The 18,318-nt window shown below is 35.4% G+C and overlaps 1 protein-coding gene across 1 annotated transcript in view; it reads left to right on the forward strand.

Moving 5' to 3' along the window:
* LOC143240289 (uncharacterized) overlaps positions 1-18,318 on the forward strand; it is an 81,522-nt gene that overhangs the window by 22,114 nt on the left and 41,090 nt on the right. Inside the window, exons 5-7 of the mRNA XM_076482500.1 lie at positions 6,996-7,063; positions 8,434-8,561; positions 10,509-10,692. Coding sequence (XP_076338615.1) covers positions 6,996-7,063; positions 8,434-8,561; positions 10,509-10,692 — 380 coding nt within the window. The remainder of the gene's footprint in view (positions 1-6,995; positions 7,064-8,433; positions 8,562-10,508; positions 10,693-18,318) is intronic.

An 18,318-nucleotide genomic window follows, 5' to 3' on the forward strand; every position in this document is an offset into this window, starting at 1 on the left:
TTTATTTTATGTTATATTCATCCTAGTTGTAGTTTGATAAATACATTTATTTTATGTTGTATTCATCCTAGTTGTAGTTTGATAAATACATTTATCTTATGTTGTATTCATTCTAGTTGCAGTTTGATAAATACATTTATTTTATGTTGTATTCATCCTAGTTGTAGTTTGATAAATACATTTATTGCTTATTTTATGTTGTATTTATTCTAGTTGCAGTTTGATAAATACATTTATTTTATGTTGTATTCATCCTAGTTGCAGTTTGATAAATAAATATATTTGTTTATTTTATTTTGTGTTCATTCTAGAAGTAGTTTGAATATTTTATGTTGTATTATTTTTGGTGTAATTTGATGTATATTGTGTGTTGTATTTATTCCTCATGTAGTTTGATATTTATCTAAGTCATAATAAATAATTTTACGTTTTAGTTTAGTACTTTTTATCTTTGTTTTCAAACTGGGATGAGTGAACTATTGTGAAAACTTACAGGAATGAATGATATTGGAAAAGGTTGAGAATCATTGAATTATGTGATACAGTATATTAAAATGTCCCCTCGGTGTGGATTCCTGTATGTGGTGAGGTGACCTCTCAGGGAAGGTTCTGTTTTTTCAGTTTACCTTCTCTGGGATCTAAACATCCACCCACGTGTTTGCCGTGCATGGAGACCCGTCAAGGGGAAGAGAGAATCCTGGTGGTTGAGGGGTCCAACCCTAGCACACCACTTTGGCCTTGAATTCCTGTAGATGGGCAGCCTTTGGGTGGCCCCCCTTGGGTCAATTTACTGGTCCACTTGGGCTAGAGTCAACCAATATCAGTGTTGGAAGTTCTCAACAGGTGTTGTGGACATTGTGTCTGATGCTGGTGTTTGGGTATAGTGCTCACGAAACCCTGGCGTTGCTACAATGTCCTTGCATGACATTGTAGTGCTTCCCCTCGTAGGCTCCATGGTGGGTGGGGTCAGTGGATACCGAAATTTTCCTTTTTTCCTGTGGATCCTCCGACAAAGAATTTAAATCAAATAGTGAAAAAACATTCAATAGGTAAACGACCACGTCTTGAAGACTCTGAGCAGCAATCTTCAACATCTCTAACACACATACCTCATTTTCATATATTACATTCTCTTTCAGAAAAACCTTTAGGGCAAATGCCCCACTTTTTTATTCAGAAGGGAGTAGAGGGACTTGTTGGCTCTCCAAAGTCAGTAAAGAATCTTCGATCTGGAGACATATTGGTTGAAACATCCACATCCCAACACAGTGAACTCCTCTTGAATTCAAAGTCAATTGGGGATATACCTATTGAGGTTACCCCTCATGCTACCTTGAATTCATCACAAGGAGTTATTGTTGAGAGGGATTTGAAGAACGTCACTGAGTCGGAGATTCTCGCTTGTCTCTCCACTCAAGGAGTTCCTGCAGTGAGGCACATCTCCACTCACAAAGATGGAGTTACACTGCCGACAGATATCCTCGTTTTTACATTTACATCACCATGTGTACCTGCCACCATCAAGGCAGGTTATCTAATTTGCAGGGTACGGCTGTACATTCCAAACCCCCTCCGATGTTTCCAATGTCAGAGGTTCAGCCACTCAAAGACGTCATGTCGTGGTTCCCTGACATGTGCTCATTGTGTTGGCAAGGACCACGATGCCTGTGAGTGTGACACAGACCCACATTGTGTCAATTGCAATGGTTCTCACCCTTCCTACTTTCATTCTTGCCCAAAATGGTTTGAGGAAAAAGAGGTGCAGCATTTGAAAACAACCCATAACATTAGTTATCCTGAGGCTCGGAAATTGCTGTCCGCCACTCCATCTCGGACATATGCTGCTGCACTTCGTTCCACAACTACAGTGGGAGTGCAGACAGATCTCTGTGTGCCTCCAAGAGAATCATTTTCAAAACAAATAAAAAGGTTAGAAAGGTTGATGAATCGACTTCTACACCCATCTCTGTTCTTCCCATACATTCCAACAAACCTAAAGATCAACATACTTTGGTTTCAGATACAGACATTTTTTCTGATACATCTTTTTTTCCCACCCCAAGATGCAAAACAATTATTTGTTCCCGTCCTCAGTCACTGGAAACCCTTCCAACAACAAAGGCCTGCCCAATCGACCCAGGGCAGGATCCATGGAGGTCGATAGACATCCTCCAAATAAGGACAGTAAGGAAAAAAGATGTGGTCGTAAACAGAAGGGTTCTCCAGCCACTTCGCCTACCTGTCATTAAAAATGGCCACCTTGATACAATGGAACTGTCGAGGTTTACGTTCTAATCTGGATGACATCAAAGCACCAATTGCTTCCTATCATCCTGTATGTCTTTCCATACAAGAAACATTTCTAAAACCTGCTGATACAGTCACCATTTGGCAGTTTTCTCTGCACAGAAATGACAGGCTGTGTGATGGACGAGTACATGGAGGGGTGGCACTATTGGTTGATCAGCATGTGCCCACCCTGTCTTTGTTACTCAACATACCCTTGGAGGCCATAACCATCTGTGTTTCCTTGGGTCATACCATCGCTGTTTGTTCTCTCTACCTGTCCCCTGGAGAGGCATATGATCAATCAGACCTTGATGCTTTTGTTGAACAGTTTCCATCTCCCTTTCTAATCCTGGGGGACTTTAATGGACATCATCCCCTCTGGGGAAGTGCTGTTATTGATAGGAGGGGTTGCTCTCTGATCACAATCTTTCTCTTTTCAATACTGGTTCTTCCAATTATTTTCATGCACCTAGTCAGTCTTTTACCGCTGTTGATCTCTTGGTTTGCTCCCCTTCATTATTCTCCCATTTTTCATGGATGGTTGACAATTATCCACTAGGCAATGATCATTTTCCTATACTTTTGAGAGAGACTGGCTGTGGTCGATGCCACCCTGCAGGCGTGCCCTGGTGGAAGCTGGATCAGGCAGACTGGTCCACTTTCACTGCTCTCGCAGAACTTGATCCTGCCATCGTAAATCAGCCATCAATAGACGACTGTGTAGCAGCGGTAACTGACTGTATTACACATGCAGCTGCTCAGTGTATTCCTGAAACCTTGACACGTTTTCCACGATATCCTCATCCGTGGTGGAATCCTGCCTGTCACATGGCACGAAAGGCTCAAAAACAGGCCTGGGATACTTTCCATAGATATCCCACACTTTCAAGTCGCATTGCTTTCCAATGGGCCTGTGCACATGCTAGGTGGGTAAGACGTCAAAGCCAGAAGGAATCTTAGATTAAGTTCACAACTAGCATATCTTCTACCACCAGTTCCAAGATCATATGGGACAGGATTCGAAAGGTCAATGGGCACTACAATTCCGTCTCCTCTCGATCTTACTCTCTGAGGGCCAAGAGGTAACTGATGTCCGGAGCATCACTGATACTCTAGGTGAAAGCTTTTGCCGGGTACCTAGCACTTCTACTTGTTCCTCCATCTTCTTGGCCATCAAGACTCAGGCAGAGCGTTCACCTCTCTCCTTTCGAACTGACTGTCTCTCTGACTATAATTGTCTCTTTACACTGGTGGAACTGAAAATGGCTCTTCATCGGTCTGGCAGTACAGCTGTTGGACCTGATGATGTATACTATTACATGCTGCACCATCTATCTCCTGCTTCTCTTGATGTCCTTCTGATTGTTTTCAACCAGATCTGACAGGAAAATGTTTTTCCTGATGCCTGGCACCAGGCTATTATCTTACCTTTCTCTAAGCCTGGGAAAGATCCCAAGATTTCTTCAAACTACCATCCAATTGCTTTGACAAGCTGTCTCTGTAAGACCTTAGAGAGAATGGTTAATGCTCATCTTGTTTGGTTCCTTGAATCAAACAACCTCCTCTCGCCCACCCAATGATGGTTCCGATGACAGCACTCCACCACAGACCACCTAATTCGACTTGAAACATCAATCAGAGAAGCCTTTCTCAAATGCCAACATCTTGTATCAATATTCTTTGACATTGAGAAGGCTTATCACACAACATGGAGGTATGGCATTTTGTGAGACCTACATATATATGGGTTACGTGGCCATTCGCCCATGTTTATTAAAAAAATTTTAACAGACAGGAGATTATTAGTTTGTTTGTTTGAGTTTGACACTTTCCTGTTTTTTTGTACAGGAACTTGAGGTCCCTCAGGATTATGTTTTGAGTGTCACACTTTTCAGTATAAAGATAAATGCCATCACTGAACAACTCCCTCTCAGTGTTGCAAATGGGCTCTATTTCGACGATTTTCACATCTCGTGTCAGTCATCGAACATGAGATATATTGAGTGACAACTACAAACTGCCCTCAGTCGTGTACTGAAGTGGACTACGGTTAATGGCTTTAATTTTTCTCTTTCTAAAACTGTTTGCATGCACTTTTGCTGCCAACGGGGTATTCACCCCGATCCTGAACTCCTTATCGGTGAAGTTTCGCTGCCAGTGATCCCTGAGACCAAGTTCTTGGGGCTTATCTTTGACCATAAGCTGACCTTTATACCACACTTAAAGCAGCTACAGGTCAAATGCACAAGAGCACTAAACATCCTCCGTGTCCTCTACTGCCAGTTGGGGAGCGGATCGGTGTTCTGTGTTAAAGATATATTATGCTCTTATTCAATCAAAACTCAACTATGGATCAATGGTCTATGGCTCTGCCAGACCCTCAGCCTTAAAGATGCTGGACCCCATTCATCAGTAAGGACTTCGACTCTGCACTGGGGCTTTCTGCACTTCCCCAGTTCAAAGCTGATACATAGAATCTCATGAACCTTCTCTGCACCTTTGCCGTTTGCAACTGTCTTTACTATATTCTTCAAAACTTCGTTCCTTACCAAAGCATCTCACTTGGGGATGTGTTTTCCGTTTTCAGTGAGCCGTACTTTTTCAGAACAGACGATATGCCATTGCTCCTTTTGGCCTTCACATCCAGGTGCAATTGTATGAATTGGGTTTGTCCTTGGATAACATTGCAGAATCCACTGGTCAGTCCATCCCCCCATGGCTTATTACAGTCCCCAAATGTGACCTTTCTTTAAGTCATCTGAAAAAGGCAGATACTCCCGATTGGAAGTACCGTCTTTTATTTACTGAACATCTTTCAAACAACCTTTCTATTCCAATTTATACTGATGGTTCAAAATCAGGTGACTCTGTGGGCTCTGCCATGGTTTGTTGCAGTTCAGTGGTTGCATGCAGAATCCCCTCTACAGCTTATCTCTTGCTCTGGATCATATTGAAGCTGAGCAGTACTCTGACTGCACTATTTATACTGACTCGCTTAGTTCTCTGCTGGCTTTGGAATTGCTTCACATTGGCTCACACCCTGTTCTCACTGATATTCAAAACCAACTGGCCAGTTTCTCATTAACTGCTACTTCTATCCAGTTTTTCTGGATACCAGGCCATGTTGGTATTCGTGGGAACGAGCTTGCAGACATAGCAGATAAATCTATCTGCTCTGGCACTATCACCACTGTGCCTGTTCTGTACATGGACTATGGTCCTGTATTGAAATCTTGGCTCCGTGCCAGCTGGCAGTTTACTTGGAGTGAGCAATGCGACAAGTTTTATCAAATAAAACCCTATATTGGGCTTTGGCCATCTAGCTTCCATAAGGGTCGGAAGGAAGAAGTTGTTCTAACTAGACTACACATTGGTCACAGTTTTTTAACTCATCGTGTTCTTTTATCTGGAACTGATGCACCAATGTGTAGTTTGTGTAACATTCAAATCACTATAAGCCACATTTTACTTTCTTGCCATCTTTACCACTCTCAACAACGGCACTATTTTAAACATGTTATGTCCCAGGGTTTGTCCGTGATGTTAGACAGTGTTATTGGTGATGGTGACACTGTCCACCTTGATAAAGTTTTTAGCTTTTTAATGGCCATTAATCTTTTTAATCTTATTTATGTGTTTGATATTTATTCATTACACCTTTTAAATTGTGGATCCCTTTTAAGAGTCTGAATCTCTCTAGTTCAATTTGAAATTGGAAAATGGTCAGAACATTAAATAACTTGACACCAGGACTGGAAAGGCCAATTTCAGGTGACTAACGCTGCTGTTTGAACTACCCGTTAGTCGTCCTGGCGAGTTGTTATTACACTTTTGCTTTATGTCTTTTCACAGTTTTATTACTCTACCTTTTGGTACTGGTCATAATGACACATAACCCAGAACCAGGACTGGAAAGACCAACTTCAGGTGACTGACGGTGGTTCTTGTACTTACCTGTTAGTCTTCCTGGTGGGTTATGATCATTACCATTGTGCTAGAGAAAGTCCTTTACAACTTTGTAGACTGGATGTCAACATTGGTTTTATGTCATTTTATGTTTTTCATTGCTGTTTTGTTTTTACCTCCATTTCCTTTTATGAATTTTACTACATTTACTTTACTTTTACTGGACATTTGGATAATTATTATTACCATTTTACTACATGTCTTTTAAAACTTTTATTATTTGACTTTTGATAATGGCTGTTATGACCCACAACCCGAAACAAGGACTGGAAAGACCAACTTCAGGTGACTGACGGTGGTTCTTGTACTTACCTGTTAGTCTTCCTGGTGGGTTATGATCATTACCATTTTGCTAGAGAAAGTCCTTTACAACTTCTCTTACTCTGCTTTCTCTCTTACCATTGTAGACTAGGTGTCAACATTGGTTTTATGCTTTCTCTGTTTTTCATTTCCTTTTATATATTTTACTACATTTCATGTATTTTTACCTTTTTACCAGAAGTTTGGTGCAGATAGCCTTGCTGCTTTGTGCCATAAAACACTAAATCAATCAATTAAAATGTCTTTCACAGTATATGTATCTGACTATATCCTATATGTTGCTGTTGATTGGCTTTTGTGCGCAACAAAAACGTTGAGGAAATCCAGTCACTGTAATTTTAATGTAGTTCTCTGAATAACTGCTTTAATGCATAATTTATAAAATGTATATATATAGATAATAATTCTCTACTTCATAGGAAACTTTTTGATGGAGAAAACTTCAAGTTTGGTAACCCATTAAGAACATTCTTTAAAAAGCTCCATGGTGAGTAAACTAATTTCCAGTATTAGATCATTTGACTACAGTTGAGTGAAGTGTTGTTAATAACGTAATTACCATTTAGCTTAAACAGTTTTTCTGTTAACCCTGTTTTCACATGTCACGAGGTTTTAGTGACTTATGTTCATAGTTTTATTAACATACATGTGTTTTTTGTTTACTGATTAGTATTGCATAGAATCCTAGCTGATAGAATATAAGCTTTAAGTTCTTAATTTTATTAGACAATATCTTAAATCCTTAATTTCCCCTAGTGTGAGAAATGTGGCATATTTTCTTTAAACATCCCCTATTCTCCACTTTATTTGCCACCCTTCAATAAGTATGAAATGTGATGTAATTTGTTTACTATAAAACTGTCTTTACTCTTGACCAGTCATATTTTTTATAGCCTCCAAATTTGTTTGTGTGCAGAGCTATCAAATATAATGTTAGACCTTTCTTGTCACATCCTCTCTCTCAGAATTTATTAATAATTCTCTAATGTTTAATACTATATTATATATGACAAATAGTTTGGATGAATTTGTAACAGAACTTGCACCATAGTTATAATGTCAAAAAGATTGTAATAAGTATGGTAAATTGTATGTTTTTTGTATGTTATTTTGTATTTTTGTTGCATTATTTAATTAAATAATTTAGTGTATTACAATCATTTGTATAAAAAAGTAGGGTTAAGTGTTATTGGAAATCACAAAAAGAAAAACTTTGGTAATTGCTGTATATCTTGTTTTTCATGTTTATTATTATAAAAGTAAGTAAAATATGAAAGTATGGATCTCTTTACATCAGCTAAGGTTAGGTTTGGTAAAATAAATAATAACATAAAAATATTTCATGAAGCACCAGGTAATGTAATTCAGTAGTGTCATGTGAGCTCCATGTTCCCAAGTGATTTACAAAAAGACAAAGGTAGTAGTTTAGTTTTTAGTTCATTGAAAAGACTGCACTGAAAAATATGTTTTGTTTTATTTTTGCACATGAGAAACGTGGAATTTTTACTAAATGTGTGCATTATTTTGTAAATATATACATACTATGTTAAAAGTAGTTTCAAAACCATAAAGACTAAATAAGTATAAAGAGATTACATGGTTGGTCAAATTGACCAACTCCATCTTCAAAGAATTAAATAAACCACAACTGGATAATTTATCTGTGATTTGTAACAGTTCCTTTAAAGGTAATGAAATTGTGAATATTACAATCAGCAAATAAAATTGTTTGGCATATAAGAAACAGGCATTTGTTAATATACATTTATAGGTAGTTGTGTAAAACTGTATTTTATGAATTGAACTATTAGGAACTTTAACGTTCAGTTTTCTAGTCATTGCATTTTATGTATCTAGATGGTGTAATGGCCCCTGATGTAGCCAAGATGACGGCACTACTTCGGAAAGCAACATATAGGGAGTACAGATATCAACAGCAACAGTATTACTGTCGGCTGTTGCAACAAATTCTCATATCTAGAAAAGTAAATATTTTTTATTTTAACATTTCTCTTTGCTGATTTCTTTTATTTGATAACTGTTCTTCAAAAGGCAAGTGCAGAATATTTAATCAATAAACATATGAAAAATATATCATAAATATATTTTAGTTTCATTAGTTTTTTTTACAGCAATATTTGATATTATGAAATATGTAAGTGGATGTACTTTATTTTCAATATTTTTGTGGTATTCTGCAAAACAGTTGGTATTTGTTAATTTAAAAAAAAAAGTTAAAAATAACCTAAAACTTGTATTGATTTCTGTGCTGGATAGTACTTTTGGCAATTATTGCTGCATCCAGAAACCCTAGAAAGCATTTAAGCATATCACTTCATCATGGAGGAAAGGTAAACTTTTGACATGTAACTACAAGAGAATGAATACTGATGAACATACTAACTGTACCTACACAAAATGTGGCAGGCTTTAAGTAAATTGTGTAAGTCTGTTGGACACAAAATAAGTGTTTGCAGTGATAGTATGTCCATGAATTGACAAGATCAGTCTAGCTCTAATGAGTTGAAATGCAGAGTGTACTGTACTGTATTATGTATGTGCAGAGTGTACTGTACTGTATTACGTATGTGCAGAGTGTGCTGTACTGTATTACGTATGTGCAGAGTGTGCTGTGCTGTATTACGTATGTGCAGAGTGTGCTTTGCTGTATTACGTATGTGCAGAGTGTGCTGCTGTATTACGTATGTGCAGAGTGTGCTGTACTGTATTACATATGTGCAGAGTGTGCTGTACTGTATTACGTATGTGCAGAGTGTACTGTGCTGTATTACGTATGTGCAGAGTGTGCTGTACTCTATTACCTATGTGCAGAGTGTACTGTACTCTATTACCTATGTGCAGAGTGTGCTGTACTGTATTAGGTATGTGCAGAGTGTGATGTACTGTATTAGGTATGTGCAGAGTGTGCTGTGCTGTATTAGGTGCGCTGTGCTGTATGCAGAGCAGTGCTGTATTGCATTATGCTGTATTAGATGCGCAGTGCAGTATTATCATGTGTGCTGCTGTATTAGCGCATGTGCTGCGCGTGCTGTATTGCATGCGTGCTGCAGATTAGCATGTGCTGTGCTGTGCTGTATTACGTATGTGCAGTGTGTGCTGTGCTGTATGCATATGATGCGCAGTGCTGGCTGTATTGCATCATATGTGCAGAGTGTGCTGTGCTGTATTGCGTATGTGCAGAGTGTGCTGTGCTGTATTGCGAATGTGCAGAGTGTGCTGTGCTGTATTAGCGATGTGCAGAGTGTGCTGTGCTGTATTAGCGTACGTGCAGAGTGTGCTGTGCTGTATTAGGTACGTGCAGAGTGTGCTGTGCTGTATTATATATGTTTAATGTCAGTATTCCTGAATATTGTATCTGGTGTTTACTCTCCTTTTCCACAAACTGTTATGAAATTGGTAACCTATGATAAAACATACACTTGATAAGTTTATCATGATGTGCATAATAGTGGGTCAAGTGGCACTGTCTAAAAGGTTGTGGCTTGCACATGTTGAACCCTACTTTTGCACATAGAGATAAATAAATGGTAACATATAGTCTTCTTCATTTGATGATATAACTAAAGCTGATGAAGATTTCTTACATTGTGGTCTTGACATGATTTATCCTTGTTTTATTAACAAACATCATATAGTCTGTTCATCTTTGCTCATGGTGATTATAAATACTGTATCAACTCTACATTCACATGTCCATCAACATCAGCACAAAGCTAAGCCCTACTTGATCTTGTGGCAAGTGAAAGTTCTTAAGGACAAAATTAAATGTTGAGTAAAAGTTTCCTTTTGTGAATATGTGCCACAAGCAGGGAAAATCCATGTGATATGGGATTTGTTTTTTGAGCCACTTAAACATCAGAATGTTTCTATTTTGTACCAAAGTTTTTATTTTCTTCATTTTACTTATCCAGAAATTACTTGATGCTGCATCTACATTGCCACCTCACCAACATGTTAAAATAGAACAGTTCACACCCAAGACAAGAGATCCAACTCTTGAGGATCGAACAAAGTGGAGATACTTCAGTGAACTTCAGTCAGTTCGAGAAGAATGTGGAGAGTTGGATACTTCTTCAGAAGATGAGAACTATCCAGGTACTGTGGAGCAACTTACTGTAGAAAAGGGTTAATTTTAGTGTTAACATACACCATTATTTAATACTATATTTGCCCAAATATAATGCATGCCATATTCCCCCCCAAAAACCAGGAAAATTGACTGCACATTATATTCACACACATTCACGTTTGTTGCTAGAAGCTCCCACCAAAAAGTTATCGAAGTATCATTAAAGTTTAAGAAAATGGTAGATGTTAATAGATGGTACAGATGATGACATGATGTGGGAATCAGATGAGGATGAAGCAAAGGTTCAAGGAATCAAATCTGATGGTACAATTCTAGTGATGACATGAAGATGAATGATTAAGTGTAACAACTTTTAGTGACAAATCTAGTGATGACGTGAAGATGAATGATTAAATGTAAAATTTTCAGTGACAATTAGTAATGACGTGAAGATAAATGATTAAGTAAATGTAAAAACTTTTCAGTAAATTTTGTAAAACTGACACAAAAAAATGTCAGGAAAATGAAAGACTTCCAAAAATATATCAGTAAAAATATATATCAGTAGTATTAATTGTACTTATTACTGTTTTGTACAACAGATGTGTAAAAAAATATATCAGTAGTATTAATTGTACTTTACTGTTTCGTACAATGTAATGTGAAAATATATATCACTAGTATTAATTGTACTCTACTGTTTCGTACAACAGATGTGTGAAAATATATATCAGTAGTATTAACAGATGTGTGAAAATATATATCAGTAGTATTAATTGTACTTTACTGTTTCGTACAACAGATATGTGAAAAACAAGTGATCTTCATTTTAACCTTTCAGAATTGGAGGGCATGATACAAGTACCATATGTAAAGTACTTCAGACTTTAGCTTGAGGAGGAACAGATAGAAACAAGGACCTATAAGGATGGGATTGATAAAGTTAAGGCTATTGTCATTAATACAACACATGGATAGCATGGACTGTGGAGTGAATTAGGTCATGCTTTTTAAGGGCAGTGGTGGGGTATATAATTGTCAGAACAAGTGATAGAGGATGATAGCAGTATTTATAACATACCTGTGGGCTAATGATGTATAGAAATTTCTTGTTAAATACAAAGCAGCAGTAAAGGTATTCAATGAAAAGGACATTATAACTAGCTAGTATTTAGAAATGCTTCCAAGATGTAATTATGCAGATGAAATTGTAGTGAGATCATTATGGCTGAATAGTAGGCTTAGATTAGCGTGTGTCAAACAGAATGTTGACTGGTTTCATTTCTAGGGTCATTTCTATGGGAAAAGGAAACTTTTTGGAATGGATGGCTTACATTTGATTAGAGTCTTAGCATGGCCTGATGGTTAAAGTGCTTGACTCCAGGTTACATGTTTGAATCTCCATCATTGAATTTAACCTTTTAACTATTGGAGTGTTATTATGTGATTGTCAATCCCACTGTTTATTGATAAAAGGTAGTCCAAGAATTGGCAGTGAAAGATTTTGACTAAATGCCTTCTGTCTAGTATTATCACTGGTCATTAAGGATGGCTATCACAGGTAGCCCTTGGATAACTTTGCATGAAATTAAAAACAAAACATACATTTAAACAAGGTATGGGTTTTAACTGAACTTTTAGTAAAATGTTAAACCAAAATTATCAAACAGTGAAGACAATAAAAATAGTGTAAAAGAGTGTATTGTGAAGCAAGGTACTGAGGTAGTTTATCCTAAACTGATTTTTGTAATATGAGAAGTACAAAAAATAGAATGACTTTAGGGCACTAGTTGCAACAGGTATAATTGTAATGACTGAAACATGGCTAAATGTAAACAATTCTGATGAGAGAAATTTCTTTGAACTCTTAAGTTATATATTGTGTGATAGTTCTACAAAAAACCGAGGAACAGGAGTGGAATTATATATTTAAAATATGAGTTATGAACTCTAAGTTCAGCATACCAAACTAATAACAATAACATTGAAACTATTTGGTTTCTGTTGGTGGTAATAAGTAAGAAGGTTTTTGTTAGTATTGGAAGATTTTATAGATTGGAAAATGTTAAAATCAAGTCATGAGGTAAAGAGATTTTAGAAACCGTTTAGGATGTTTTTTTTCTTCCTCAGTTTTTTAGGAAACCTGCTAGGAATAGTGCTATTCTAGGTTTATTGTTAACGTGTAATACAGAAATTAATTGATAAGTTACAGATTGGGGAACATCTGGATACAAGGGACCATTGCTTAATTAGATTTGATATTTTGCTGCAGACAAAGATGTGAAATACTGAAAATTTGGTTCTAAACTTCAATAAAAGCAAATTTTGAGGAGATGAAATGAGAATTATCTTCTGTGAATTGCATTAGTTCAAACTAATTTTAAAAATATTCAAGTTAGATATGTTTCTTATAGACAGAAAATGGTGGCTGGAAGTGAAACACCAGGTTGGCTCACAGAGGATAACAGTAAAGAACAGTATTTTAAATGTGAAACAGTTCAAATTGACTAGTATGACTGGAGATTTAGAATATAAGAAAGTTTGTCAAACAGAAAATTTGGACATTAATTTGAAAGTTAACAATAAGGATTTATTCACATAAATTAAGCGTAAGCAAAATGTTATTACTGGATTATGACTCTTGATAATGTTAATATCTGATGATTGTTACCAAATTTCTTCTGTATTTACTAAGGATGATTTAATTTGTTTTTTTCTGTGCATTTCACAAGTTTTATTGAGTTACATTCATAATATAAGTACTTGATTTTCCTAATAAACCAATAAATATAGCATAGAAACATATCTAGTAATCCATATCTTAATAGTATACAAGTTTTAAGTTCTTGCTTTTAAGGGCACTGTAACAAAAAAAATCCCATAGTGTGATAATTGTGACACTTGCTCTCTAGGCTAGGCATACCTTTTTCTGTAATGTGTTTAGCACCTCTCCAAGAAGTAAGAAATTTAATATGAGTTACTTATTATACCATCATTGCTCAGGCATGGCATAGTTTTCATAGCCTTCCATCTTATTTTATTTACAGAGCCATGAAATAGACAATCAGACTCCTTCTCATACCTGTCACATCCTTTCATTTCATAGCCTTCCATCTTATTTTATTTACAGAGCCATGAAATAGACAATCAGACTCCTTCTCATACCTGTCACATCCTTTCTTTCAAGTATTACCAATAGTTCTCTTTGATGTTCAATGTTATTCATAACCAATAAAAATTCAATGTTTTCTCCAATTGTATTAAATTGTTTTCTGTAAAAAGAATTGTCAATTTCACTTTCATTTCAAGCTTGATTCTCATGTGGAACACATGAACAAGTTTAGGAGTTTTAAATGGCTCTTGTCACATAGTTAGAGCACCATAAAAGTTTGATAGTTATAAAACATTGTTTGATTTTGGCATTATTATTTTATATTTTTGGTTCATTATTTAATTATGGAAAAAAATTATTTAATACAGTTCTGCCTTTCGTATAATATTATTAAGTATCATGAACAGTCAACAGCAAAAAAACAAACAATGCAGGTAAGTACATTTGTCTTGTTATTCATTACAATAATTTATTGTTGTATTTACTAAAAAGGTAATTAAAATGTAAAAATAGGAAACTTTTTTGTAAATTGGGTAAAACAATAATAATAATAGTTTCATGCTCACAAGCAGCTCATGGGTAATTTAAGCTGAATGTTTCCCAAGTGATGTCCAGCTGATAAAGGTGTGAATAGCAGATAGAGTTCAAAGGACAATGAAATATAAGTGTAAAAAATGTTATGAGTTTAAACTTGTGATAAACAAATGTCATGTTATATTATATATGTCATGTTATATTATATATGTCATGTTATATTACAATTTCAAGCCATTATAAAAAGAAAAAAGTAATTTGATTTATTCTGTAAATATAACCTAAAATCCTATTTGCCTCTAGTAACAACATGCAGCTTGAATGACTTAAACTGATCAACCATTACACCAAGATTCTTTCTTTCATGACACTGTTAAGGCTATTCCCACCAAATTACACTTATAATTCAAATTATTATAACCCACATACATTATCTTACATTATAATTAAAACCCATCTGCTATTTATTTACCAAACTCACTATATGATCTATATCCTTTGGTAAAGCTGCAGCATCCTATTCACAACCAGCAACATCCAGACCTTAATACTATCTGTAAATTTAAGTAATTTATTGACCATTCCTTCATCCACATTACTGATTAAATAAAAGAGCAATGGTCCCAAGACTGAACCCTAAGGTACACCATTTGTGACAATAGTCCAGTTTGACTGAAATCCATTTGTAACAACCATATGTTTTCTTCCATCAAACCAATTTCCTAACTTATTCCCCACACCTATAGAGGCAATTTTTTTACAAGCCTTTTATGTAGTACCTTGTCAAATGCTCTGTTAAAATCCAGATATGGCCTTCTCATCTGTATAAACAGTAATATTTTCAAAGATTTGTAACATAAGATTTTCTCTTAGTGAAAACATGTTGATTATCCAATAAAATTATAAACTTAGTTTAATAACTTTGTAAAGTATTTTTATGAGACTTTCTTAAACATTTTCCACAAATGATTAAGACAAATAGTCTTATAATTATGAAACGGCCTCTGTTACCTCCCTGAAAGATAGGAGTGACATTAGCTAATTTCCAATATGCTGGCAATTGTTCACTATTCAATAAATTAAAAAAAAAATTGTGCCATGTGGCTCACCTATCCAATCTTTGACCTGCTTTAAAATCACTGGAGAATTATTATTTGGTCCAGGAGCCTTATTATTCTTTAAATTTTGCAACTTTATTTTAACAAGCTCGGAACTTATGCAACTGTCTTGTTTAGCTTTGTTTTCATCTGTCAACTGTACAAGATGAAGAATACTGCTCAAGTCTTTGTTAATAAAAACTAAAAAAAAAAGTAGTAGTTAATAATGTAGCTAAACCTAGCTATCATTTCCTACACTAAATTTTCTACATCTCAGTTTCTTTCCATTACCTAGTGAAGCATTTTGAGGCATTTCGAATGCTTCAACTATTGACTAATTATGTGTATTAAGAAGAAACGTGATGCATGTTCACAGAAGTATAAAAAATGGTTATATAATGATGACAATCTAAGAAGAGAAACGTGTTGAGAAACTTTCTGCTTGTATGTTTATACTAACTACAAGCTAACACCATGAAAAAGTTACAAAAACCTCATTAAAAAGGCAGAATTGAGAATGTTTCCCGACAGCTTTGAGTCGGTACAGCATCAGCAAAACTACGAGAAGATTTATGATTATTATGCACAAAACTGCCAAAAAAGAAGTGAGTCAGAGCTTTGAAGAAGTATTTGTGACAAGAATGTGACAAGGGAGAAGGTTGACATTTGTCCGATTCTATCTTCAATCAACGAATAAACAGTTTTGTTTTTGTTGTTGAGTATTGCAAAGCAATCGAGGAAAAATAACCAATTAAGTATGAGAACCACTTGCAGGTAGTTGTGTGTACTATTTGGAAATTCATAAGAATACAAGAGAGACTTTGAATAAAAACTTGCCTTTTAATGCTGAAAACAGTTCTCTCATGAGTTCAAGAGGTTCTTCCTGAGCCTAAGACAGTCATGACAACTACAGTTGTGAGCTCTTCAAAAGTTTCTCACCTAAAATCTCTAACTAACTTATTGTCATTATTCCCAGTATCAGATAACATAGTAAAATACAGTTGCATTGATGTCATGGAAAGTATTCTTAAAGAATGTTTGCTGATTTATACTAAGAGTTTTATAAGTGTAACCAAAGTATGCAGCATTGATTGTAAATGTGATATTTAGAAAGCATATTAAAAGTGCTTATTTTTGAATCTCAGAGTCAGATTCATTACTTTAACTGTAAATACCTTGACTTGTTTGCTTCCCTCAACCACTCTGTTCCTTAATTAAATAATTGTTTTACTGGTAGTATTAGTCAGCTCCAATGGCTAAGCCAAACCAACCAGCTTGCCTCCATTATGCTAGTCCTAGTTTTCAACCTTCCTTATAGCCAAGTTAATGGCCCTTGCAAACATTCTAGGCCTTTTCCTACTTAAGTGTAAACCAACAATTAAAAAAAAAAAATCTTCACTTCTACTGAACTGATTCCACAAGTGCAACTAGCTAACTGGCTCATCCTTACATATTAATTTTAGCCTAGCATTTAACCCTAGCAAAACTAGAAGTCCAGCATTCCCAAGTAAAACCCATTCATTGCACTAAACAAACAGAATGCTTAACCCTAAACGAGTCTTAACCATGGTATTATTTAGAGAATTAAAATAAACACTCAGTATTATGATTAAATACCAGTAGACTGCTGTTAAAACTGTTAAGTCTAAGTTTGACAGTTTGACTAGTTTTTACTCAGTATTTATTAAATAAAACACGTTTATTTTGTCTCTTAGTCTCACTGCAGCTTGATTTCTAACTATGTCTAAAGAATCCTCACATGTACTAAGCCTAATCTACCATTATACCACACATTACACTACTAAAATCTAAATTAAAGCTTATACCTACTATTTTAAGTCTCCAATCTTACTAAATCTAGTCATTATTTTTTATACAACCCTAATTTCTGAAGATTAAAATAATAATAAACTTTTGTTGGATGATCAACATGTTATCACAAGAGGATAATGTTGTCCTACAAATCTTGACATTATCTGAAGCAGTTATACTTAAGTTTGCCATGTAAATGGCAGAATAGGAATATTGCACTGTATGCATTATTTATTGTTCATCAGAATAGGAATATAACACTGAGATGTACATAAGAAATTGTATTCAAATACACTATGTACTATTCATATTTAATAGTTACTGATTAATTCATCATCTTTCGCTAGAAAGTTAACCCTTTATCTTTGTATTACACTTATCAACTTGGCACATCAAAACAACGAAGTCAGGTGCATTTGCCATACATTTACATTCATTCATGAAATATATTTTGTGGTCTAAACACCACAGAGACTACATCTGAAGTAGCTGTTTTTAGTTATTTTATCAATGTAAATATTACAATTTACATAATACCCTTTGCATTATATTGTTGCCATTAAATATGGTCCCTGTTAAAATCATGTTCAACATCGAGATTCCAATTCCTTTTTAGAATACTGTTTAATAGTATTTTAATTTACCACTAGCTGATAGTGTGTATATCATTATCCTCACCCAGACTCTTTCCTAGTACTAGCTGATAGTGTGTATATCATTATCCTCACCCAGACTCTTTCCTAGTACTAGCTGATAGTGTGTATATCATTATCCTCACCCAGACTCTTTCCTAGTACTAGCTGATAGTGTGTATATCATTATCCTCAGTCAGACTCTTGTTCCCTAGTACAAGCTGATAGTGTGTATATCATTATCCTCACCAAGACTCTTCCCTAGTACTATTTGATAGTGTGTATATCATTATCCTCAGTCAGACTCTTGTTCCCTAGTACTAGCTGATAGTGTGTATATCATTATCCTCAGTCAGACTCTTGTTCCCTAGTACTAGCTGATAGTGTGTATATCATTATCCTCACCCAGACTCTTGTTCTCTAGTACTAGCTGTTAGTGTGTATATCATTATCCTCACCCAGACT

The sequence above is a fragment of the Tachypleus tridentatus genome, chromosome 13, assembly GCF_004210375.1.
Source record: "Tachypleus tridentatus isolate NWPU-2018 chromosome 13, ASM421037v1, whole genome shotgun sequence".
In the NCBI taxonomy this organism is placed as follows: domain Eukaryota; kingdom Metazoa; phylum Arthropoda; class Merostomata; order Xiphosura; family Limulidae; genus Tachypleus; species Tachypleus tridentatus.